Below are 25528 nucleotides of genomic sequence, written 5' to 3'. Positions count from 1 at the left end.
ATTTTTTTTTTAACATAAATTGTGTTTTCCACAGGTACTTTCTCACAAAAAGACAAGTCGAAATATTTAACATTTTTACTGTTCACATCTTAGCACACTGTACATAATGTCCTTTCTAAATTCTCTGTGGAATATTTGACAAAGATGTACAACACATTGAGCAGACTGTCAGAAGGAAAAAGTAATTCCCAAGTTTTAGACAGGACCATCAAGTTTGTATTTTGTTTGATGCATTGAATTCTTCTTCCATTTAATTTCTTGTTGAACTTCCCAGATTAGGTTTTATCTATCCAGCATATTGCTACCATCTTCTACATCTTCTTCAGAGCAGGAATTAAATACAAACATGCTGGAAGCAGTTAAAATACTAGAAATCTTTGTTCTGTCTCTCTTTTCTATTAGTCTCAAGAATGGACAAATTCTCTAGCATCTCTAATGGACTCCAATTGCTGTGAAATTCTGGCCTCCTAAAGAGTCACCTCTGCCCTGCCAGAAGGTATTTGGGTGGGAAAGGAAGCTGAAAAAACTGATTTAAATGCCTGGGCTCAGTTAAATGCATATAAATGTAGTTTACTCATCAATATTCCATGCTTGGAATTACAGATGATAACATCTGAAGTGCTGACATCTGCAGGGTCTCATGTGCCCTAAATTATCCCTGTTCCTTCCCATTTTTTGTACAAGTAGTTTCCACTGCTGTTACCTTATGAGATGTAAGAATACACATTGTGTTAAATATATATTAACAAGATTATAGACTCAGAATCATAGAGCGGTTTAGGTTGCAAGGGACCTTAAAGACCATCTAGTTCCAGCCCCTCTGCCATGGGTAGGGACGTCTTCCACTAAACCAGATTTCTCAGGGCCCCATCCAACCTCAGAACAAGATAACAGATCCATGGCTGCTGATCACAGGAGAATTGCAAAAGCAACAAACTCCAAAAGAACAGTTAAGCGTCTTCCAAAAATAACTTTTGTCAATGGATGTTTTCTAGATGCTGCTGGGTTCTTAGACTTTCATCAAAGAATACTGATGAGAGCATGGGTAAATCCAGAATTTTCATTTCAAATGTCTTTGTTTACCTTCCTTAGCCCAGGAAGGACACAGACACTACAATATTCTTTTTTGGTTTAGAAGTGTTTAGGAGCAGACATTTATTGGATAGCTTTTTCATTCTGATCAGAAATTTTATTCCACTAGTTATGATTTTCCTGGGAATGCGCAGAGCTCATGTATTTTCTGGTCCTAAAGGGACCACGATTGGCAAGCGATTTAGCATAGTCATTCAACTGCTCTAAGATCTCTCTTGTGGTCAAGGTTATCATGCCATGATGGAGGTGGATCACTGTTCATAAGTAGTCTGAAAACTCCATCCAGCAGCTCTGGTGTTTACTTCTCAGTAACAGTGGAAAGAATGTAAAAAAGTTAGTTGAATAGTTGTGTTGCCAGCAGACAGATTTCAAAAAGGTGAAGGAAATGGTTAATTTTTATCTTACAGTGAAATAAATTCATTACATTTCCTGTAGAAGTATACTGGGCTTTCCCCATCAACACTCTAATATAAGTGTGTTGGTTTTGCTTAGCCCAGAACATCAGCAAGGTATCTTTAGCACCTAAGAAAAATTTGAACCCTTCAAAAGTGGTTGAGGTAGGCCTGAAGAAGTGTCTGAAGGATTGAGAGAAGATGCATCCCTGTGTTCATGTGTATGCTTAGATCAGTTTTTGCTAGTGACTGGGGTAAAGTACAAAGATGGCTCTTGTGTGTCCTGTCTGAAGGTTCTGGAAGTTTTTACCATGTCCAGTAGAGCCAATCTCTGATGGCTCTGAAGATGATGGTCACACTGCTGGCCAAGCCTGGGCCAATTAGAGATCTTAGTTACACCTCTGTGATAACATATTTAAGAAGAAATCAAAACAATATGAGCACACACTTCTTTTTAGCTACAGAAGGAGAAAGAGGTGAAAATACATGAGGGAAAAACAAAATGGAGACACCAAGGTCAGTGCAGAAGGTGGGGGAGGAGGTGCTCCAAGGGCCAGAACTGAAAACTCTCTGCCAGCCATGGTGAAGACCATGGGGGGAGCAGGTTGTCCCCCTGCAGCCCATGGAGGCCATGGGAGTGCAGAGATCCACCCACAGCCCGTGGGGAGGTGCCCACACCAGAGTGGGTGGATGCCTGGAGGAAGCTGTGATCCAGTGGGAATTTCATATAAAGAGATAAAGCTGCAAAGGCCTTGCAAGGGAGAGAAAGGCCTTGCTCCTGGGATGGAAGCAGCCTGGCCTTGGCTTGGAGGTCTGCATCCTGTGGATAAGGACTCATGTGGCAGCAGATATTTGGATGGGATGTTGCTCAAAAGATTGGACCTATGCCAAAGAAGTTCATGGAGGACTGTCTTGTGGGAGGGACCCCATGGCTAAGTAGAGGACTCCTCTCCCTGATGGACTGACCAGAGAACAAAACCCTTACACTGCCCCTCCCCACCTCGTGCTGTTGTTTGGAAGGAGGGAGGGGGGTGAGCAGAGAAACAGTGTTTGAATTGTGGTGATGGATTGACTAAGACAAAAACCCCCATACCCTGCCCCTTACCCAGGCTGTTGGTTAGAAGGAGGAAAGGGGTAAGCAGAGAAATGGTTTCTTAAGAGGGAGGGGGGTGAGTGAAGGAATGGCATCTTAAGAGCTTATTTTTACTTCTCATTTATCCTCCGACTCGGTTAGGTTAATAAATCACTTTGCAACTTTAAGTTTTTGGTCTGTTTTGTCCTTTCTCAGTGTGTCCTTCCCCTGGTTACTTAAGTCATGAGTCCGGTGTGTGTTTAACAGTTTTTTTTCTTCCTCTCTTCTGCACAGCTGTGGCAGGAGAGAGCAGAGAGGGGGCAGATGTCATAGGTGCCTGGCATTTGGCCAGGGTCAAACCACAACTAAGAAATGGAGAAGGCAAATTAAATGGCCTTTTATTTCTTTATATAAATGGCTTTAAAATATTTCTATGCAAATAATCCTAATTTTACCAATTTACTTTCCTTGTGGTGAACAAAAATATCAAAACATTTTGAACAATGAAAGAAAAATGTTTCCAAGTCTTTAGAGTTTAAAAACATTAACCTTTCTTTTAGATGACAAATCCTTTGTTCATTGTACTGTGTTTTGGATTCTTATACTGATGTAATTCTCCTAAAGAGCATTCAAAAGATGCTGCTAAAAATAATATTCTCATCCTGTCAATAAACTGCTATAAATAAGCTGCTCTCTGAGCTGCAGCATTATCTTATTCTTTCCCATTACATTAACTTTGAATTTTTTCCTAATTGTCTTGCAGTCTTTGCACAATCCCTCTCCTTGACCAAAGATCTGTAACCCTTCTATCCTGAACCCACTGCAGCTACCAACACCATGTGTTTTGGTGAATTTTCCTGTAGTTTTTCTTTTTTGTATTTTCTGTCTTTCTTAATAATAAAAGAATCATAGAGTCATAGAAAATGACCATAGAAAATGGTTTGGGTTGGAAGGGACCTTAAAGGCCATCTATTTCCAACTACCCTGCCATGGGCAGGAACACTCCTCACCAGACCAGATTGCTCAAATCCCCATCCAACCTGGCCTTGAAGGCTTCCAAGGATGGGACATCCTCACCTTCTCTTTCCCCACAAGGTAACATGTAATCTAAAACTCTGTCAATTGATGGAAAAGCACTGAGAAGAGGCAAATGACAGCTGAAAAAGAAAGCTAAAATAAATAAAATCTATTATTATCTTTTTGCCGAGTTTTAACAAACCTGTGTTTTCTTTCCACAGCAGAAATCTTGTATACATCAATGATTTTACCCCGTTGCACAAACATGCATGATACACGCTTGCATCCTCTTCAGATGAGGAAACTTGAGTCTGGAATTGTTTTATACTATCTACACACATGGGCTACCAGGTGGCTAAATATTTTTTAAATGGATACGCACACAGCACCTTTCAGATGGCTAGAAATAACTTAGCCTCTCAAAGAAGCTAACCAGGAGCTCCCTCAGTATCCAAACCTTAGTTATGGACAATTTAAACAATGGCATAACACTAAATGCATAATCAGTCACCGAGGTTCAGTTAAGCAGCTTTTTACTGCTTTTGGTGCTATAACTTTATTATTTGCTGGAATCTGTTGTAATTCAGGGTCTGGTGTCTAAATGATAGACAAAACTTTCTGAGCAATCAGTTTGTAAGTATGTTTCATCAGGAAGAAATACAGCAATGAAAATAATGGAGAGCAATTCTAGCAATAGAGAGAGTCCTAGTAATAGGGAGACTCAGAGGCTATGAGACCCACTGATTAGCTTTTTGCATTAACACAAAAATTATCAATCAGTTATAAAACTAGCAAGACGTTCTTTTGTTCCTGTTACATTGTTTATGTCATTTGTCTGAATGAGGAATGCATTTCATACAAACAGAAAAAGAACTCTTGTTATAAAAACATTTGGAAAATAAGATTAAAATACTGTTCAAATTTTGGAAAAAGCAATTATAAATGTGGTCTTAAGGCAGTTCCATGAGAAGCAAAACACTTGTATTAAGAATTAGAATGTCATCAGCGTTTCATTTACTTGTGCTAGGATCTCCCTGTTTCCTATTGTTTAGAATATAACAATTCATACTGGAGGACTCCAATGCCTATAAGTAGCATAATTAATCTAAGAATAAGAATATCCAGATTTATCTTTGTTTTAATTCTGGTAAACAGTATATTTGAAGTTTAAAGATTATAATCTTTCAGAGCTGTATTTAATTATAATCTGTTAATAGTTTCTTTGATCAGAAAAGTCTTTGAAAATAATAGCAACCCATGCAGCAACTGTCGAACATATCCTCTAATTAACTGATTGCAATGGTAGGTAATTAAGGCAAACACTTATCCATTAACACAACAAATATATGAAAGCTGTAATAACTCCAGAATTGACAAAAGAACTCAATTTTCTACAGCCCCAATCTCTGAATGTCTAAAACATTCTATGTATTCAGCATATTGGATCTTCAGTTCTTATTGTCAATATTATGTCATTCATCTCCTCAGATGTACCACAGCTGCAATATTCATACATAAAGAACTGCCACAAACTAATATTTTTCCATAGTAACTATTTCTGCTTTTCTGTAAACAGTTCTTGCAATGGAGAAACAACAAACTCTGTATGCACAGAATGGTAAATTTTTTATGTGCAGATCTAAGTCGTTAAAATAAAACACAAATTGTTCAGCCATCTGAAAAAGATGTTTTCCAATAAATATGTGAGATAGACACTGTATTAACTAAAAGTAAACTTCTGCATGAGTCTTTGCAAGTTCAAGACTTCTCAAGCCTTGGATTTCCTTCATCTAAATGCTAGCTGTTTTTCAGAGTAATCATTTTGTATCTTAACTTTAGATGTTGAATGACTTCTCTTACCTAATAATATACAATGTATGCAAATCCCCAAATGCCACAGCATATCAGGCTCTTTTTCTATTACTACTTTTCAGACTAATCCACTCTTCCTGCCTTCCCTTTCAAGACAACTGCAGACAGGCTTCACTTGAAATTTCATACCCTCTAGTGCAGATGCTTAATTACACACTTGTTTTGAAGATTTTTGCTCTTTCGCTTACTACACATTTACAAACAGTCGAGTTTCACTTGCGCTATTAGAATTGTTTTTAGAAATCATGGTAATAGGGTTTATCTATTTAAATGCATGAAAGGTATAACGCTATTTTAAAATGAATGCTTAATCTCCCTATCCTCAACACAGAAGTTTTTACAGCACCTGTCATGCTGCAGTGATTCTTGGGCCTTCAAGTGTGACTTCAGCCGAATAACCTCTGTGCTTAGCTCTCTAATAGTAATAATTCCAAAGTGACAAGCCTTTACATGGAGACCATTTTGTGTTTGCATATTTTTTTAGCTTCTTAGTTCACAAAACATTCTGGATATACTTCACAGTCAGTAAAAAAGGACAACTTTATCTCCATAATAACTAAAGAAAGACATAAATTCACAAAAAGGAAAATACTAAATTCCAGTGACACCACTGAAAAAAAAAAAAGACAACCTTGTCTCCTCTTTTTAAACATTTTGAGCAATACAGAAACATTAGTGTTTCCGTGAAGGCAAAAAACTTAAAAAATACTGTGTCAACCGAAAACAAATTTTAAAAATCATTTATTTATTTATAAAATTCTATTTCTTTAGTATTTACATAAGAAAACAACTCAGGAAAAAATAAAAAACTGCTCTGATGTAAAAGCTACAAAAAATATGTGTCATACAATTGATAGCTCACTTCAATCAATTTAAACAATACAAGAAATAGCCCCTCTGCTCCATCAGTAGGGAAAAAAAACAACTAGCCCAAACAAACAAAGAAGCAAACAAAAAACCCCACCAAACTCAAATACCACTTTCAAATATGCCTACAAAATGTCTGATGACATTCAGTCAAATACCAACCAAGAAATTCCATATAAATAAGAATCAAATGAACTCTACGTTGTGCTCAGGCAAAATGATCCTGCCCTCAAACAATACTGATGAACTGCAATACAGGACTTCAACCCTGAAAATCAGGAGAATGAAGCTTAGAGCAAAGACAAGCAAAAGTGATATCATACTCAGCTGACCAGCACAGACAGGAAAAGGAAAGAGCAAGTAACTCAGCAGCTCTTTTTGCAAACCTCTTTATGATCTTTAAGACAGTGACAAAAAAATCTTATCAGTGGCATAAACAATTCAAAAAATACAGGTTTGTAATGTTGTGACAGGCATAATTTGATGATTTATTTAGTAAAAGAAAAAATTTTGTGAGGTAGCCTAGTACTGTAGTTTTAAAGAGGGGTCTCACAAATACAAAACAGATATATAGATCTTTTAGGCTTATAGAGCCTAAAAAAGTACAAAACATTAAATGGAAATTTAAAAAGGACAGAGAACTGGGGGTTTCATCCATATTTTGTCTTTTCAAAAGAATGAATTCCAGATTTTTCAGACTACTCAACTCAAAAAGGGAAGTAGATATAGAAACAAATATGAAACTTCCAACATAGTTGGAAAAAACCTGAAACTAAGTGGATACAACTTCTGGCATATTTAGAAAGCAGAAAGCACCTAGTGCAAGACAAAATTTGACAATACATAATTTTACATCACCAAAATTTTAGATTGACAAATACCTACAATTTATTTGTCTCAATTTAACATTGAGAAGTAAGTAAAAATCATCAGATGCCATGGCTACTCAAACTGATCAGCTTGCTGTGCTCTTCCAAAGGTCAAAGATGAGCCAAGAAATTTTTCTTCTTGTAAGGAAAGGAAAAGCGAGAACTGTTTTATCCTCTCCACAAAATAAAGAAAACAAAACAAAAACAACAACCCCCCAAAACCAGCCAACCAACCAAACAAATAAACAAACAAAACCCAAAACCAAACCGAAACAAAACCAAACCCCACTTTTATTTCCCCAAGAAAGCAATTAGCATATCTTTCCAAGTCAGGAATCTACTCCAGTGTGGATACACCCTGAGAGAAATCACAAAGATGAAAATACATTGCCAGAAAGGTGTGATCAAAGTTTTTCTAGTCCTATAACAGAAATAGCATCCACATGAAAATCAATGGGTTCACAACAATCATTCATGCAAATTTCATTCAGTTATTAATGGTTTTTTGTTGTTGTTTCCTCTGGCATCTTTGTATTATATTTACGTGTCTAGTCTAATTTTTGATTTGTTTCCTGTACCTCAGTTGTGAGATTTACAACCGGAAGTGCTTGTGGTGTAAGCCTCAATTTAATTCCATCATTAAAAAAATTGGCATTTTGCTGCAATGTTTCCGCTCCTTGGGCTAATGAGACTAATTCTGTTTAGTATATTTAGTGTAGACCAAGGTGATATAGCTCTAAACCTTTACATTATCAGTTCATTTTGAAAAACATCCAATTTTCTTGCTCTACATTTCTGTATGTTTTTAACTCTCCTTACAGTTCTAGAGACATTCACCTTACAATATATCTAAAATTTACACCAGCAGGTGTGCTGATGCTTTTTTTTACTAATGAAATAATACTCAGCTTCAGAGTATTATTTCATTAATAACATACATTCTTGTGAACTCAGGTACTATTTTAATTGAAACATTGTAATAACAAAAGGAATAACTGCTTCTGCTTAACCTTATATCCAAATTAGATAAATTAATAAATTAATAGAAGAAGATCAGTAGCTGCAGAGATTGTGACAGGTAATAGATTACTTCCTAGGATGAGGGATTTTCTTCACAGCTGCATTTTCTGATAAGGCAGCAGTACATTGTCATCATTGCTTCTACTTTTAAAATGTTTTCATGTCAATAACTGAAGTCTTAAAAAAAAAAGCATTATCTATTACCAGATGCTAGGATAAATTTTATTTATTCCAAAACAGATTTATCAGAATAAAAAATTGATAAGAGCTATTCCGTTTCTTCATTGGAATAATTTATAAACTGGATACTGACAGTCATTATTTCAGCAAACAGCAGCTCACTGCCATTTCATGCAACTATTACTTGGCTAGATAAATCAACAATGTATCGTGGAAAAAAATACTAAAGCACTATTTCCTTGCTACCCCCAACACAAATAATCAATCAGTATTCAAATTTAACAACGTGGAACTGTAAAAACCAACCAATACATGGTATTTTTCTTCCCATATAAACAGTATTTTACAAGATGGTAGCTACCAATATGCAATATATAAGGCACAGACATTAACATAAGCTCAGGTAATCCCAAGTGATGACGTGAAGCTGTTGACAGATTCCCTAGGTGCTATCATTGAACATACTATTTTCACATTATCTTTTCCTTTGATCCAACAATTCCCTCTGGCATTAACAAGAAAATCCTAACAGACAAGCTTTGGATAAAACACACCTAGTTAAGCTGCCCTAGCCCCTCTAATTCCTGTTTTATCCCACTGCAACTGTGGAGGTTCCTCTGGATTTTTCTGCTCTCAGATTTAGATGCTAAATTCAATGAACTCTTTGTCCATCTCTGAATTGACCCTGTCATGGTAGAAATTGCTGTGACTTTGCAATTTGAAATGCACTTCCTTGGCAGTCCTGAGAATCATAATGATTATAAATGCTGCATATGCTTGAACAGTGCATAGCACTGTGCAGTGAGCTAGGATTAATTAAATTTCAAAGCCAAAAGATATATTTCACTAAAGCTTTAAATTGCCCATGCAGTCATCTACATTAATCATCTCATTTCATATCAAAACTCTCCATTTTGGCCACATGTTTTATTGCCTGAATATTAATTTCTTATTCAACTAGTCCTACTTCTGACTCAAAGCAGAGCACAGCCCATGAATATCACTAACTTTTAATTAGTGTTGAATTAAAACAAAAATCCCAAAGTATACAAACCTAAATTAATAATATATGCATCCGACTCAGCAAAACAAAACACGAGGTACTAAGAACTAATTAACAAAACCATAATCTTAGTGGAAGTTTCTGTTCAATATTTAAGCTAACCATTGGTTATCTCTCCAGTGCTTAATCAGCCATTAAGTCTCTTTTCTGTAACTATATCACAGTGCAGAAGTAAACTTCTTTCCTTGTACATGGGAGAAAATAGCTTCTTTCTATTTTGTACCATCCACACAGTGGCTGTTACCACCATTGTGCCAATGGACTGGAAGGGTGGGGGAAGAGAAATGATACTAAAAAAACCAAAACAGAAAAAAATCCCAACCAAAATTTAGCAAAAAACCCTAAAACCTAACCAAACCTCTTGCTTTCAGAAAGAGACATTGAATTAGGCTAAACTTGTTCAGAAACAGGTTAGCAAAATTAATATGGGTCAGAAACTCACACATTTCCCAAAGCGCCTGACAAGATATCTGATCTATCTCACCTAGCACAGAGTTGCATGAGAGTGAAAAAGGTCACTTTGATCCCACATCTTCTTTCTGCTTTCCAATTTAGAGTCAATGAAACAGATTAGATAATCCAATGTAAAAATTAAGAATAATGGATCAGAATAATCTTCTGTGTGCTACCAATACACCTGCAGGTGTTGGTGAAGCTAAACAGGCTTTTAAAATATATATTTATAATAGTACCAGGAGGCGCTGCTGTAATGTCTAAATGGAAAATTGTTTAGATGACTGCATGCATCAGTTTATTATATCCATTTAACAAGACTTTCTAGTGGCAACTTCTGAACCAACCTTGAAAATTGCCCTGAATTCTAGTGGATTAAGAAAATACTTGTTCTCTGTGAAAATGAGCAAGTCTGACAAATGCCAGACAAAAGAAATATGCAGCACAATAGAGTCACACACCACATGGGTTATATTCATCCATACTCTCTCAAATTCATATAAGACTCTCCACTGCTAGCCAGTATAAAGCAAATAATTTCAGTCCAGGTAGAATGACATTAAGCAATTTGCACGTGGCCACCTTTGCCTATCATTGAGAATGCAGACCTTTTTTAACACTAGGGATATAAAGCCAGTTTCAATTTACACCATTTTCCTAATTTTTCTACTTTACAGTACTTTCCCAACTTTCTACAATTCCCTCAAAACGTTATATAAAAACATCTTTCTGCCTGTTAAACAGGTTTCTGTGAGTCTTTGAAAATACTTTGTACATTACATATTTATCCTGATTAAAGTTTACCTGTTAAGAAAGCTAGAATAAATTGGCATATATAATGTGTCATCAAAACATCTTGTTTTTTTCCTCTAGCTGGAGCAGACAAGCTGTGTAAACAAGTCATAGGTTTAGTAGAGCCAGGGAACAACATTTTCCAGTTAGCAGTATGGAAGTGCCTGTCTAGCAGTCTGAGTAGTAAGTAGAGTTGATCTGGGAGTAAAATCTGAAATTCTCTAGCTAAAAATAAAAATATATATATACATATATATACATATATACACATATATATAGCTAGAACTTCCCTAAGTCACCCACAGTTCTGCTTACATAATAAATTTGTAACTCCTCCCAGACTCCTGTGGCCTGTTAGTAGCATGTGAAACTACAAAATATTAAATTTATATTGTTCCCTTATATCAAGACTTTTTGTTCGGTATAGGGCTGGGCTGACAAAGCATTGAAAAATGAGTAAGAATAAATGAAAAAAGAAACTTTATTATAAATGTCAGTAAATCACAGTATCCTGGACAGATTTTAACTACCATTACAGCTGTTGCTAAAAAAGTAATTGCATGAAGAGAATATTCTTAAAAGTGTACATATGTCATATTCAAGCATCTGTTCTAGCAGTGACTTCGTATTATTCTTTCATATAAGTATTTATTGTATAATATTGTACAAGCACCACTTTGATTCTGCATGAGCTATGAAAGTAGTGATATTCCATACATTTGAAACAACCATAAACTGATACTTCAAACAAGTGAAGCAAGTGTGTCCAGTGAGAGTAGATGCACCCATTGTCACAAGATAATTATATCTGCAGTAAAATGGAGCCAGAGTAGATTAAAAAATTGTTTATGTTCCATACTTTTCCACGCTGACATTCCCTTAAATAAGCCAAAGGTCTGGCATAAGAACCTATTTCAAACTGTGTCTATAATAACATACAATTTTCTTTCGATTCTTCAAAATACTGATGGTGTAAGATAAACAGACAAGTCAAACTTTGACAGTTTTTGAAATCCTTGATTGATTAAATTCAAGGATTAAATGCTTAGGAAGATACTTACTCAGCTGTGACCATGAGCCATTAAATTATGTTTGTTCCATGTCTTAATGAAGTTCATTAACACTTTCTCTGTGAAAATATTCGGTCTTCTTGACAAGGAGCTCATACATTCTCTCTTTCATTTCATAGCTCAGCATTTGATGCAAGATGAAAAATTCAAAGCCACACAAAAATTATGAAAGCTTGCAGATTATAACTAAACTCTGTCGCAGAATGAACCAAACAGATACTTGGAAGAGAGTGCACCATCATATTTTAAATGTTCAGTTTGGCTAAAAATCTCTTGATTGATTTAAGAAGTGATATATTGTCAGCCAGGGATCCCATGGCAGTTGAGAGAGGGAGCGAAAAGTGAAGGCGACAGCTAAATTAAATGTGTGAAATCAACATGGCCCTCAGGCTTTTCCTCTGGGAAGCATTTCCTTCTTTTGGCCACTTCTGTAGGACTATAAATTTGTGTGATGTAAGTGGTAAAATTGCTGATCTGTGATGGGATAGGCAGAGACAGAAAATAACCTGTCATGAGCAAAGAAGCAGCCCAAAAATTTCAGATTACTTTAGACAAAATCAATCTCTGAGACAGAGATTTGAAGAAAACTACAAACAATAATTATTTAACTTTAATTTTCTGTGCAAATAAACAGTACAAGAGGCTGGAGAGTAGCCCATTGGAAAGGGATATGGAAGTTGAACATGAGTCAGCAGTGCCCTGGCAGCCAGGAGAGCCAACCCTGTCCTGAGGGGCATCAGGCACAGCATGGCCAGCCTGGCAAGAGAGGGGATTGTCCTGCTCTGCTCTGCTCTGCTCTGCTCTGCTCTGCTCTGCTCTGCACTGGGGCAGCCTCACCTCCAGTGCTGGGGGCAGCTTTGGGTGCCACAATAACAAAAAGACATTTAACTATTAGAAAGTGTCCAAAGCAGGGCAACAAAAACTGCAAAGGGCCTTGAGGGGAAGCTATATGAGGAGAAGCTGAGGTCACTTAATTTGTTCAGGCTGAAGGAGACTGAGGGGAGACCTCATTGCAGTTACAGCTTCCTCCCAAGGGGAAGGGGAGGAGCAGGCACTGATCTCTCTGGAGACAAGTGAAAGGACCCAAGAAAATGGCATGAAGCTGTGCCAGGGGAGATTTAGGTTGTACATCAAGGAAAATGTTCCTCCTCCAGAGGGTGACTGGGCACAGGAAGAGGCTCCCCAGGGATGTGGTCACAGCACCAAGCCTGACAGAGGTCAAGAGGTGTTTGGACAGTGCTCTCAGGTTCATGGTGTGATTTTTGGGTCTGTCCTGAACAGGGTAATGGGTTGGACTTAATGATTCCTGTAGGTCCTTTCAGTAAAGCTGCAAGCAGAAAGAACCCAAAAGATGAAAAACATTTGAAATGGGTCTGTTCACCCTTTTAACACTGTCTTCAATAAGGTGGTTTTAGCCAGGCAGGGGTCAGCCTCTTCTCCCAGGCGACCAGTGGCAGGATGACAGGACATAGCCTCAAGCTGTGTCAAGGGGAAGTTTAGGCTAGATAATAGGAAAAAAATTCCAAGAAAGAGTGATTCAGCATTGGAAGGGGTTACCCACAGAAGTGGTCATGTCACCATCCTTGGAGGTGTTTTTAAAAAAGACTTGATGAGGCACTCAGTGCCATGGTTTAACTGATATGGTAATGTTAGGTCACAAGCTGGACTGGATGATCTCAAAGGTCTTTTTCAACCTAGTCTATTCTGTGATTCTGTGATTCTGTGATTCTGTGATTCTGTGATTCTGTGATTCTGTGATTCTGTGATTGATTCTGTGATTCTGTGGTTTGGGAACAACAACATACTCAGAAGAGGAGGGCAGCTATGATCCACCTTAAATAGTGGCTTGCAATGGGAGCCTGCATCAGCACAGAGGACTGAGTACACTATATTTCATTAATGGTTCAAATCCGTGCTACCAGTTCCTGTCTTGCGACTAGTCTGTGATGTTCCATGTGATACAGGTTTAGTCCAGTTCATAACAGACAAAATCACATTGCATATTCCCTCCACTGCCCCTTTTTCCCCTCAGAAAAGGAAACCAGACATCCATTTTCACTGGTCCATATATTGTAACAGCTTAGAAATTATAAGGATCTGTCTCTTAATTTTTCTCCCTCAAATAACTGTGTTTGGAAGGCAAGAGGAAGAAGCACTGCAGTAAGAGGACTTTAATAATGTCATTGCAAGGGAACTGAACTGTACCAAAGGTGAATGGCACGCATGATGGCATTTGTATTTCCAGCATCTCCTTCTGAAGGAATAAGACATTAATCCTACCAACCAATTTTCACCTTGCTCTGGAATATTTAGAATGCATTTCAATGACTGCAGCTCTATTTCTAAATATTTCTATTGCTGCTTAAGATTTATTACTACTATTAACTATAAGTGCAACAGACCCTCACTATTATTTCAATGAGATTCCTCATAAGCAAAGGTCTGATATGGCTCCAGTAACTATTCTTTGTCTAGATGCTTTTCTTGTGGATACATATATCAGAGCCATATATAAGTACCTAACATTTTTGATATCTGTACTCTCTTGAATAAAATGTATATATTGGCCAAGTGTCCACATTAGAAAACTAGGTATTAATCTCTTTCCCTATCCCTGAAATAATTTAAAAGAAACCAAACCCTTCGACATGCTTTCCATAAAAAAAAAAAATTCTCCTATAATTTTCAAGTGTCCAAGAGTATATCTATTAGCTCAACATAACCGTAAAAGATAGTGTAACAGAGCCTGGGTTTCCTTTATTTTATGTCACTTGTGGTGTATTATGTCGTAACAAATGCAGTACCATGCTAATAACTGGCATATAACCAGAAGACACTCACCTTCTCCCACTGTATTTTATGCAGGAACATGCAATAAATCTCATCCATCTCTAATGACCTATACTAATATTTAACAATAAAAGACAACAATGTTATACACCGATAACTACTTACAACAGCAGAAGGCATTTTTCTCACTGCGGTGTAAGGACAGTTTTGTGACAAACTATTAAAATTCAAACCTCTTAAACAGTAAATAATCCCACCAGGCATGTTGATGCACGAATATTTTAAAAATAGTCCTGATAGACTAAGGTCCTGCAGCCCTTTTTTCACCAACATTCTGTCACATTCTTCCAGATTTCTGCCAGATCTCAAGAGGATAACAAATGATTCAAGCTATATGATATTGCCTAAATTAATTTAGTCACCAGTCTGTGTTTGAAACAGCAAGCCTATGTACAATCCATGAGTTCTAACCCTCCTTTCTTTAAAAGTTTACTCAAGTGTAACAGCTGCAGCATTTGATATTTAGAAGTATCATACATTTGCAGACAACTCTTTTTTTTTGTTTATGAAATCAGAAAAATTTTAGTTGGGAGGGATTTTTGAAGAGCTTTAGTCAGACCTCTGCTAAAAGCAGAGTTACCTTCAGGGCAAGATTACATTGCTTCAGGCCACAGCTTCTCTATGCCACATCCCCCAGTGGTTGACCACCTCGCTCTGAACTTTCTTCATTGTACCATAAAATCCCTGACTGCGACTTCTGACCTCTTGTGCTCCTCTGAGAAAGATTTTAATCCACCTTCTCTGTAGATTCTCTCAATTTTTTTGTCAAATACTACAGAGAGATTCACCTCTGAGACCTCTTTCCTCCAAGCTAAATAAGACCAGGTCCTTTTGCTTCTTCTTATATTCTGAGTATTCTACTCCTCTTGTCACATTACTGGTCCTCTACTAAATTTGCCTGAATTTATTAAACTCTTATTTTCAGGTGGCTCCACAAGTGGATAGAGAATCCAACATGTGGGCTCACTGTGTTGAGAATGGAAAATAAACACTCTTCTCTTACTGGTCATTCTTACCAATGCAGCTGCCCTATATCAACTTGCTTCCCACTAAAAACCACAGTTCTGTCTGCAGAGCTATTTTCTATTCAGCACTGGAGTATCTAGCCTGTACCAGTGATTTGGGTTATTCTGATCCAAGTGAAGGACTTTTATTTGTCATTGATAAGTTTCAAGGAAGGTATTTGTTGGATATAAAGTTGTTGAAAATGAACCTTGCAAAAGCAGAATCAAATTAAGTAGCAAGGACCTGGCAAGCCAGTACTTCTTTAGATTAAGAAGGGCAAAAATTTAATGATTGTTTAACATTCTTAGCTTATAAGCACATCAGCTACCATATCTCTTGAGAGCACTTCTTCTCATGTAAAGAGAAAGGACTGCGTGGATTAGAATTGTGCTGGTTATGTTTGGTAGGTTTTAAGACAGAGTAGAGGTGGGAAGCATTGCATTGAAACAGCTAATATGCAAATGGGTAATCAATGTAGAACTGGTAGGCCGTTGTCACATATTGAGAACTGCTTCTGCCCAGAAGACCTAGTTATGTCTATGATACTTTTCTTTCTACAAATATTACACAAAATTTAATTATTAAATTCAGATACTAACAGAAAAAAAAAAAAAAGCCTTATATCAAGGAATTATTTGACACTAACTGTTGGGTTTCAGAAAATAATTTAATTTCCAAGGCAAGCTGTTTGCTGCTATTCATATTCACAGCACCTGCATTATCAGTCCAGTGATTTACCACAATACTTGTGTTTTTTAGATGGAAGAAACTGTCTGTATGACTGACTCATCAGCTAAAAATGTCTTTTACATATAAAAATTATTTCTAGATTTGTTACTGTACTGTCTATGAACTTGTATTAGTCTTGACTAACACATTGGTTAACACAAAGGTAAGACAGCACAGAGTAGAAGACTATTCACCCTCGAGATATCATTCAGTCTAAACTTCATACAGAAGATCATATAGGGATTCAAAACAGACCAGGGCGACTATTAGAAATCATCAAGGACCAACTGGCCTCTGTAAAAGGATGGCAATCAGTGAAAAAGAGAGGTTAATCAGTTGTCAGGTTTTGCTGATACACATACAAAAAAAAAAGTTTAAAGATAAGCACTAAATCATGAGGTGTTCAGATGATTTTTTATAGTATTGAGGTGGATGAACCTCTGAGCAACCTGATCTAGTTGGAGACATCCCTGTCCATTGCAGGGGGGTTGGACACATGACCTTTAGGAGGTCCCTTCCAACTCAAACTATTCTGTGATTCCATGATAAAGTACAAAGGAAGGCTGGAGGTATCTGTCTGAAAAATGTGCCAGTGCTATGAAGAGTGGCCTCAGGGACCAGCCAAGCAGGAGTCAGCCTGTATGTGCTGCTAACAACGGTGACAGCAGTGTGGCTGCCAAGCGTCCTGCACAAGGCTGAGCACTTGCAGATCCCATGGAGAATCAGTGATACTATGGTCTGGCGTGGCATCCTCAACAGATAGAGCTGGGAAAGACTAGATTTGCCTAGCTTAGAAAAAACAGTATTTCAGTATTTCATGCTCAGAGATGCTGAGGAAAGAAAAGCCAATAATATAAATTTGACAGAAGAAAAAAATCAATAAACTTAAGAACATCTGAATGAAAAGACCAATCTGAATGCAGAGACAGGAAAAAAGTTAGGTAGAAAAGTATACCCAAATCAGAGCCCTGGGAATTAACCAAAAATCCGTCTATTTCTGATTGATAAAACCAAAGAGATAAGATGCAGACAGGAAATGAATTAAAAAAACATCTTTAGGCCAGAGCCTACAACCTGTCTCATGAAGGTACAGTCTTGCCACATTGGTGCCAGCACCCAAGAGGTCAGTGTGAGTCAACTTACGTGCAGGAGTTGGCAAATACAGCCAAGTTATATATGTGGCAAGAACACCTTTCTCTCACGTTTAGTGAAATAGCACTATAATTTTGGAGAATTTAAGCTAGTCAGTTTCCCTTTTTTTAATAAAACCATTTACTTGAGATTAAGAGAATATTGTTTTATTATTTAATTCAAAAGAATTTGAAACTAGTTCATGACATCAGCACACTCATTATGTGACATTATGGGCTCTGAAATGCTGCTGGTGATCAATAAACAGTGATCTCAAGCTCCTGGAAGGGTCAGTATGGAACGATTTTGGGAAATTTTCCTTGTGAAAGTAAATTTAGAAAAAAAATTGAAATGCAACAGGGAAGCTCAATTAATATTGTCACGTTTCTAATTAGCTCATGTCCCCTAGTAAACTATCACAGCATGATATATGATAAATCAGTTTTTACAACCAAATCAATGAGCGCTTTTTCAAAGACGAATTAACATGTTCTTAGTGGGTATCTTAACAGTCCAGAAAACTGCCTAAAATAAATATTGTGTATGTATACTTATTTCACATTATAACTATTAGCATTAGTCCTATGACTTTAATATTCTGCCATTAGAACCCTCTGGATTATGGAATTCTAATAATGAAAAAAAGAATTATGCCTGTCTGGAAGACCCCCAGTTAGGATGTAATTATGAAGTGAAATCACAAGCATAAGATAATTGAAATGCATGGCTGGGAGGGCCCAGTTATGACAATATAAAAATGTTTTCACTAAGCATTCACTGCTACAATGAATATTTTGTGTCACTGGAATTAAGGTTATGCTGTCTGCAAGCAGTGTACTACTCTGTTTATAAGCAATATGTACACTGGAGTACTGATGACTTGAAGCTTATGACATATTTCTGGTTACAATGGGCAAGATTTTTTTTTTTTTGTGAAATTATTGATAAAACAGTCACGTGTTGCAATGCCTTCAACACACACTGGGAAAGAAATTGCTTATCTCTGTTCCTTCCTGCTTTTGTATGTTAATCTTTTAGTGCACAATTATTTGTTTGTTAATACCGCAACACTGAGGCTAGTGTTATATTGTTACAAAAGGAAGATACATTACAATTTCTATCTTTTAGGCATGAGAATACATTACCTGCACAGCTGAGTTTTCCAGAGCTGTAACCTTAATTTTGTCAACAAGCACAATTTATACACACACACACACACAAACACACACACACACACACACACATACTCATAATATGAGGTATTTAACAGTTTCTGTACTGAATTTTAGTTAAACATTTACAGAGTTATTCCCATACATCTCAAGACAGCATCATAAGACCTCTAGTGACAGGGAAATCCTCAACCTCCTTGACATGGGTAAGACCCCAACAGGTGGATGTGAATCTTTGTGGCCCCTACTATTATGGGGACAATACTCCCCATTCCTAATTCCAGGCACCTCCATATGCTTCATGCAGTTTTTTAAATAGAATACTGTTTGTAGAAAATACAATGCAATATAAACAAATTGGAGTCAGATTGGGTGGTTATGTTTTGTGGTCCTGAAGAACAAAGACAACTGTGACTGTTCTATTTGTTGAGAAGGGTGCATGTGGTAAAACAAACAGGTTTATAGGAATTTTAAAAAATGGGGTTGAGATAAATCATTTCTGTTCCAGCAATATAAAAATTATAAAAATTGAGGTGCAGATTTTAAAGATGTCCTCAACTGCCAAGGACTGGAGAACAAAATCATGTTTAAAAAAGCAAGTTGGGCATTCACCGCTTTTCTAAGATGCCTTGTATGTTATTACCTGCACTGACACATTGACATTTATCTAGTGATACAATTTTGTACCAGTTTTGTTTCTCATCTTTCTTTGAGAATTAGACCTGAAAGCTCACACGTCCAAGCATGACACATACGGCGTTGGCATTTTGTGTAAACAAGCAGTACAAAACAGATTATTTGCATTCAGCCTCTTTAACCATAAAAACTTCAGTAATTTATTTCCCTTCATTGTAAGTTTAATCACTGCACTGTACACATAAGAAGAGTGGTTCTAACAAAAAATGATTGAACGGCAAAGAATGATTCAAAGAACCCAGTCATTTGGGAGCTCCTCTCCTGTTTCTCCTCATGATCCTGTCACCTGGGGGCAGCTTACAGATGTTCATGATGGAGACCGTACAGTCCATTGTATTGAAACCCACACAGCCAAACTGCTGGTGTCAATGTCAGGAAACTGAGAAAAGCTAAAATTAGGTCTGTTGCAACAGAACCATGTGCTGCAGAGATGCAGGGTACAAGCAGCACACCTGCTAGAAAACAAAAACTTCTAAAATTCTTACAAAAAGTCCTCCTTTTCTGTAATAGTCTTCAGGCCCAAGTCACTTATTTACACAAATGCATTCCATTTCCTGCTCTGTCCTGATTTCCCAGGCTCCTACCTCTCTTCTTCCTTGGGGAAACATTTCTACCCCTTTTCTCCATACCCCTGCCCCATGAGAGCCTTGTTTTACCTGCTGTGCCCTGGTGTGTCCAGGGAAGACAAGCACAGACCTGGTTGCAGCACTGCTGCTCTCACCAAGCCACACAAGGCTGGCTCAGCCTGCCTGTTTCCCACATCACAGGAGGGAACAGGCAAGGGGATGACACACAGCCCATCCTCACCAACAGAATGGGCACAGAAAGTACACCCCAGGCTCTTGTTCATTCTTTTGTCTCCCTGACCCTAAGTAAACCTTATTCTCTTTGGATGGCTAGATAACAGTCATTTGTATAAAAGGACTAAAGACAAAAAGATAAAAAGGCTATATACTGTACAGTACTTTCGCTGAAATTTTTTGCATTTTTGAGACTGAATTTCGTCTCACCATTGGGAAGGTTCACATGCAGTGTGAAAATGTTGCCAGACAGTTGTATAATCTGCTCTTTATTACACCTGTATAATTTCAGCAGGACTCCAGTTCTCCATCTGTGGACTGGTTTTGTGGTTTCGCTTTTTTTGAACTAATTCATCTGAACATCTACTCTTGTATATGAAAACAAAATTTGTCCCCCTCTCCTCTTAAGTTTTACTGTGCAGTCTTTTTCTTTAGTGATTTATTTATTGACTAGATAAGAAAACAATCATCCAAAAAGCAAAATTACAATATTCATTAAATTATCAATTAATGTTAATTAATTAATGTCAATTAATGTTAACATTAATATTTTTTATTTCTTATTTATATTCAATACGAGCATATTTTTGTATCAGCATCTGTGTTGACAAATACATATTTAGGCTTACTGTAAGCAACACTTTGAATAGCAAAAAGACAGAAAAACACTTTACTTACCAAGCCATCCTGATCCAGAATTGGGTATACACATATCTGTTTCAGCACTGGGCAACACAAATCCAACCACAAATACTTCAACCCCATCAGCCATTAGGGCCATTCCCAACACAAAGAAGAGGGCCCACTGGAAGCGACCATGGCCACATTCTTGTATTATCAATTCATATTGCTGTGCTAGCTCTTCTTCATCAGCTTTCCTCTCTGTTTCCAGTTCATGACGATCCTTGTATTCATCACGCATAGACTGACCTAAGCCCACCATGTCATCCTTACCCTGCCCCATGTTGGGGATTCCCTGATACTCCCCTTCATAGATTTCGTCATCTTCATCATGTCCTTCAGTTGCTTCACTTGATCCTTCATCATCATTAGCTTCTACACCATAATTTCCTCCTTGGTCATAGTAATCATCATCATCTTCCTCATCCTGGAATCGATTGTAGGACCTCTGTGTATAGCCATCCTGGGCTTTGTCAACTGCTTTATTCACTTTTTTCACTGCTTGCCTCTTCACCTCTTTAGCAATATCTTTGGCCCCTTTCACTAGTGAAGTCCTGTCTTTGTATGTGTCCTCCATCCTGTATCAAAAAAAGACTGGTGCTAAGCTGCAGAGGTACCTGCCGAATACTATTTGGAATGTCTACTGTGTGCTGGACATCAGTGGAAAAAGCCCAGGTATGACTGAAGCTGTAATATCCAACCTGAAAAATATAAGAGAAAAGAAATTTATACTTCACTACTTTTCAGATGCCTCTTCACATTAATACAGAACCATCCCAATCTTTATTTAAGCACTGGACACCAGAATACAGGGCTTTGAATATAAAAACCTGTGTTTTCTTCAGAGATACAAGTATCACAGGTTACAAGGAAAACATGCTGAAGATAAATTTAATATCTCTACTGGTTTTCAGAATTCAATTTACTGTCTAATCCTGGATACCAGGTTTTATTCTGGAAGAAACCAAGCAATTCCATGCACCATACATTCATATTGACTCTGTCTGCAGTATACTTTCACATATGAACTTCCTGTCTTGCAAGAAAGGGCTACAAATACTACCTTTTCTCTCAATGAGTTACCATGAAATATCTCTCCAGGCTTCTACTTAACGCAAAACCTGTAGGAAGTTAATATTCCTCCAGTCTGTACCAATGACTGAATTTGGCTGATGCATTCACAGTGCATTCACACTGAGTCTCAGCAATATGAAATCCCACCCTAAAAAGTTCAGTTTGGGGAGCTGTGTGGGTGGAAGTGGTGGCACTTTCACACTTTGGAGATTCCCAATACCTGAGTCATGGACAGACACATTCCTTTCTTCCCTATCCGTACTGACCATAGGGGCAGAGTGGATCAACTGTGTATCATCAGCTAATGCATCTCAAAGTGTGTTAGTCCAGCAGGAGTTCCCACTAATCAAGCTGCATGAAAGCAACAAGACATTTTGCTCCAGTCCTCCTCCCTGCTCCCCTGCTGTATCTTTCCATCTTGTGCAGCCCCAAGGTCACAAATTCAGGCACAATGAGTTAAGAGCAGACTGAAGACTAAGCAATCCCTTCTTCTCCATGCAGTTTTCAGGCTTATCTGCAAGGGAATTTGCTCACCACATCTGCACTTTCACTAGGGGCAGGAGAAAGAAATGGCAGCAGCATGCAAGCACACAGAAGGAAGAAATGCAGGATCATTCTTTGGCAACCGTCCATAGCTAGAACAGCTAAAATCAATTACAAAACTGCACCACTACTCATGTGTCTAAAGTTAAGGGAGTCTGGTGTGTGTCTGTGTGTGTGTGAATCTGGACAGTGCAACAGACTGTAAAAGCCTCCCCTCTGGGAGAAAGCAGGCTAAAATTTCTGTAGCAGTGCCTCTAAGAAAACACTGCCTGCTTCCAGCTTGGGGAAAAAGTTATTTTTAACCATGATCATTTTAATGATCTATTTTCCAGCATTACCTCAGAAAAGCTGCAGTAGTACAACTAAGAAGGCAGTGAGATATGATGCAGAACTAAAAATGGCTGGAAATTTCTGAAGCTTATCCTATTACCCTTTCTAAAGCAGTGTGAACTGCCCTCAGAGCTGCATGGGAGAAGACCAGGGAATTTCTTTGAGAAGTTGTCCTTTATTCATTATGTTGCATGCACTCTCTCCAGAAGTATACTCTAGACACAAGTTTTAGGGCTGATACTCTTTTGAGGGATAGGAAAAATTACAGATTGCATTAGATAAACTAAGGATGTGATGTATTTCTGACACAAGAAAAATGAAGCCTAAAATCACACAGACATTACTTCAGAAGCTAAAAGATATTTCACTAGTTTTTAAATAATAGAAATTCTCCTACAGTAGAAAATGTCTTTATTTTTAGTATCTACCTCTAGATTAATTTCATACACTTTGAATGTTTTTCAAAGAAATCAGATGTGATAGCACTATTCAACTATTCATGGGAACTGAAGCATTTACTGGAAGAGAAATGTAGCCTTAAAAAAGTCATGATGTAATATTTATGACTGCAAACTGTAGCCTGACTTTAGGTACATGGTGATCCTTTTAAGTAGGTCATCCTGGTGAATATTTTATGCCAAGGCAGTTTCTCTAATTACAGCTTTTCTGTTTTCAAGGTGCTCCTTAGAAGTTATCCTTTATGTGCTGAATTAGGTATCTCATTCTTACCTGTGTGAGACTGCAGTATCTACTAGCTGTTAGTGAACATGGAATGTATCAAAATATTCACTGCATCTGCTGAAGCTCTCTACAAATACTTTCAAGAACTTCATGAACTCCTAACAGGTACTTTTCTGAGTGTTAATGAATACAATGTGTCCCTAGATTTTAGATAATTTTACAGTGTCCATGCAACCCATTTAACCTAAACTGAATTCCTCTAATTCTTAGACTGATATTTTTTTTATTTTTTCAGTGAGTACAGTCTTCTTTTAAGGATTTTTGGTTGTGAAATTCCCTATTACTGCAGGGTGTATATATACATAGAGAGAGAGAGAGAGAGAGAGAGAGGGAGAGCGAAGAAAGCAGGAGTTTGGGAATACCAAATGAGCAAAATGTCTAAGTGGCAGCACTGATAAAACCATGCTTTGTTCTTCTGTAGAACACCTACCTCAGGAGTTCAACAGATTAAAAAAAAAAATTTGCAAAAGTAACTGAACTTACACCATAGTTTGTGATAAACCAGGTACATCAACAAGGAATTTCACCTGTTTAAACTCATTAAGAGCATAACTGCCAGCAAAGAACCTGCACACAGATAGAGAAAAATTTCTATCTGGGCAGAAATCAGAAATTTCTCTCTATTTGCCTAAGTTTCCAAGCAAAATTCTTAATTTGAACACTGTTTTTTAAAAACACTTTGCTTTCTCAGTGAACTCAAATCTGTGCCTTAAGGTTATAAGTACAAAGAGGAATAATTTACAGCCCATGCATGATAGCTTCCCACCCTTTCAATTACATTGGACTGATTACTACAAGTAAGTAACTGGAAAGTCTGAAAGAGTAAGGATTAATGACTACCTGAGTAGCATAAAGCAGCAAAAGCAGAGATGATAGCCTGGCAATATACTTTTGTTCGTACCAGCCCTCTCATCCAGCATGTTTGCTGGCTTTCACCAAACCAAACACCACATTCCTATTTAATTCCTTCAACTAAAACTGAAAAAAGTCCCAGAAAAGTAGTGTTTCCACCAGCAGAAATACCACTTCAAGAAATACCTACAAAAAGATTTTTTCAAAACACTTAAAGATGAATACACAAAATCAAAATTTTTAAAAAATCAAATTGTTGTTTTGCTCTAATATTTATTCTCATATTTATTCTTTTCCATTCAATTACATTCACAATTTTTAGCATATTTAGCATTTTGTATAGCTTGTGCTACATCTGAAATAAAGGTTGAACATTACAAATTAAATCAGTGACATCCCATAAAGGTATAAATCTATGACATTTTCTGATAAGTCAGAAAATTCATTCCCACAGAGACTTAGATCTTTGCTTTATATAAGCCGTGAGAAGACTCACTGGGTACTCTAAAAAGTGATGTTAACTACATGCATATCTTCAGATAATAAAGTCTTCAGAACAGATCTGGAAGTCACACTCAAATGTAGCTACACCATTTCACGTACTCTTGTGAATTTCATAGAGCATAATTTCTGCTTTTCTTTTTAATTCTTTTTCCTTTCTAAAGGAAAAAAAAAGTAAAACTCAGTTCTAATCAAAGTTCATGTATTTTTAAATGCATATTTTTTCTTGACATTTTGATTCTAGTTTTATTTCTGTTTTTCTGCTCTTGTTTTTTATTATCAATGATGGATACAGGTATTTTGTGTTTCGCAAATTCATCTGTTGCTAGAAATCAGTCACCATGTGAAGGTATAATCTTTGGTTAGATCATAACTACTTTCAATTTTACTGCCTTAATGTGTCAAATTATTTTATACCCCAGGTTAAATGTAGGCAATTGAACTATGTTAATTCACAAACTGTCTCTGCCCCTCTGTCTCTCTAGAAAACTCTTCACCCTCCACCATGTTGTTGCCTATGCATGTGGATGTCTGTGCACCACGTGTGTCTGTGCATGTGAAGTTTTCGCCTATGGGGCATCTCTGCCTCTGGGAGGTCTTTGGCCTCTGGTGCAGCCATGTGAATAAAATCTTCCATGGACATGACACATAGACCCTCCTTGCC

The 25528-nt window shown here is 37.3% G+C and overlaps 1 protein-coding gene across 1 annotated transcript in view; it reads right to left on the bottom strand.

Moving 5' to 3' along the window:
• SV2C (synaptic vesicle glycoprotein 2C) overlaps positions 1–25528 on the bottom strand; it is a 114944-nt gene that overhangs the window by 64457 nt on the left and 24959 nt on the right. The window contains exon 2 of the mRNA XM_085041923.1: positions 20821–21524. Coding sequence (XP_084898049.1) covers positions 20821–21400 — 580 coding nt within the window. The 5' untranslated portion in view covers positions 21401–21524. The remainder of the gene's footprint in view (positions 1–20820; positions 21525–25528) is intronic.

Source organism: Lichenostomus cassidix, chromosome Z (genome assembly GCF_008360975.1).
Source record: "Lichenostomus cassidix isolate B80296 chromosome Z, HeHo_3.0, whole genome shotgun sequence".
Taxonomy (NCBI): Eukaryota; Metazoa; Chordata; class Aves; order Passeriformes; family Meliphagidae; genus Lichenostomus; species Lichenostomus cassidix.
This window is presented reverse-complemented; position numbering and strand designations above follow the sequence as displayed.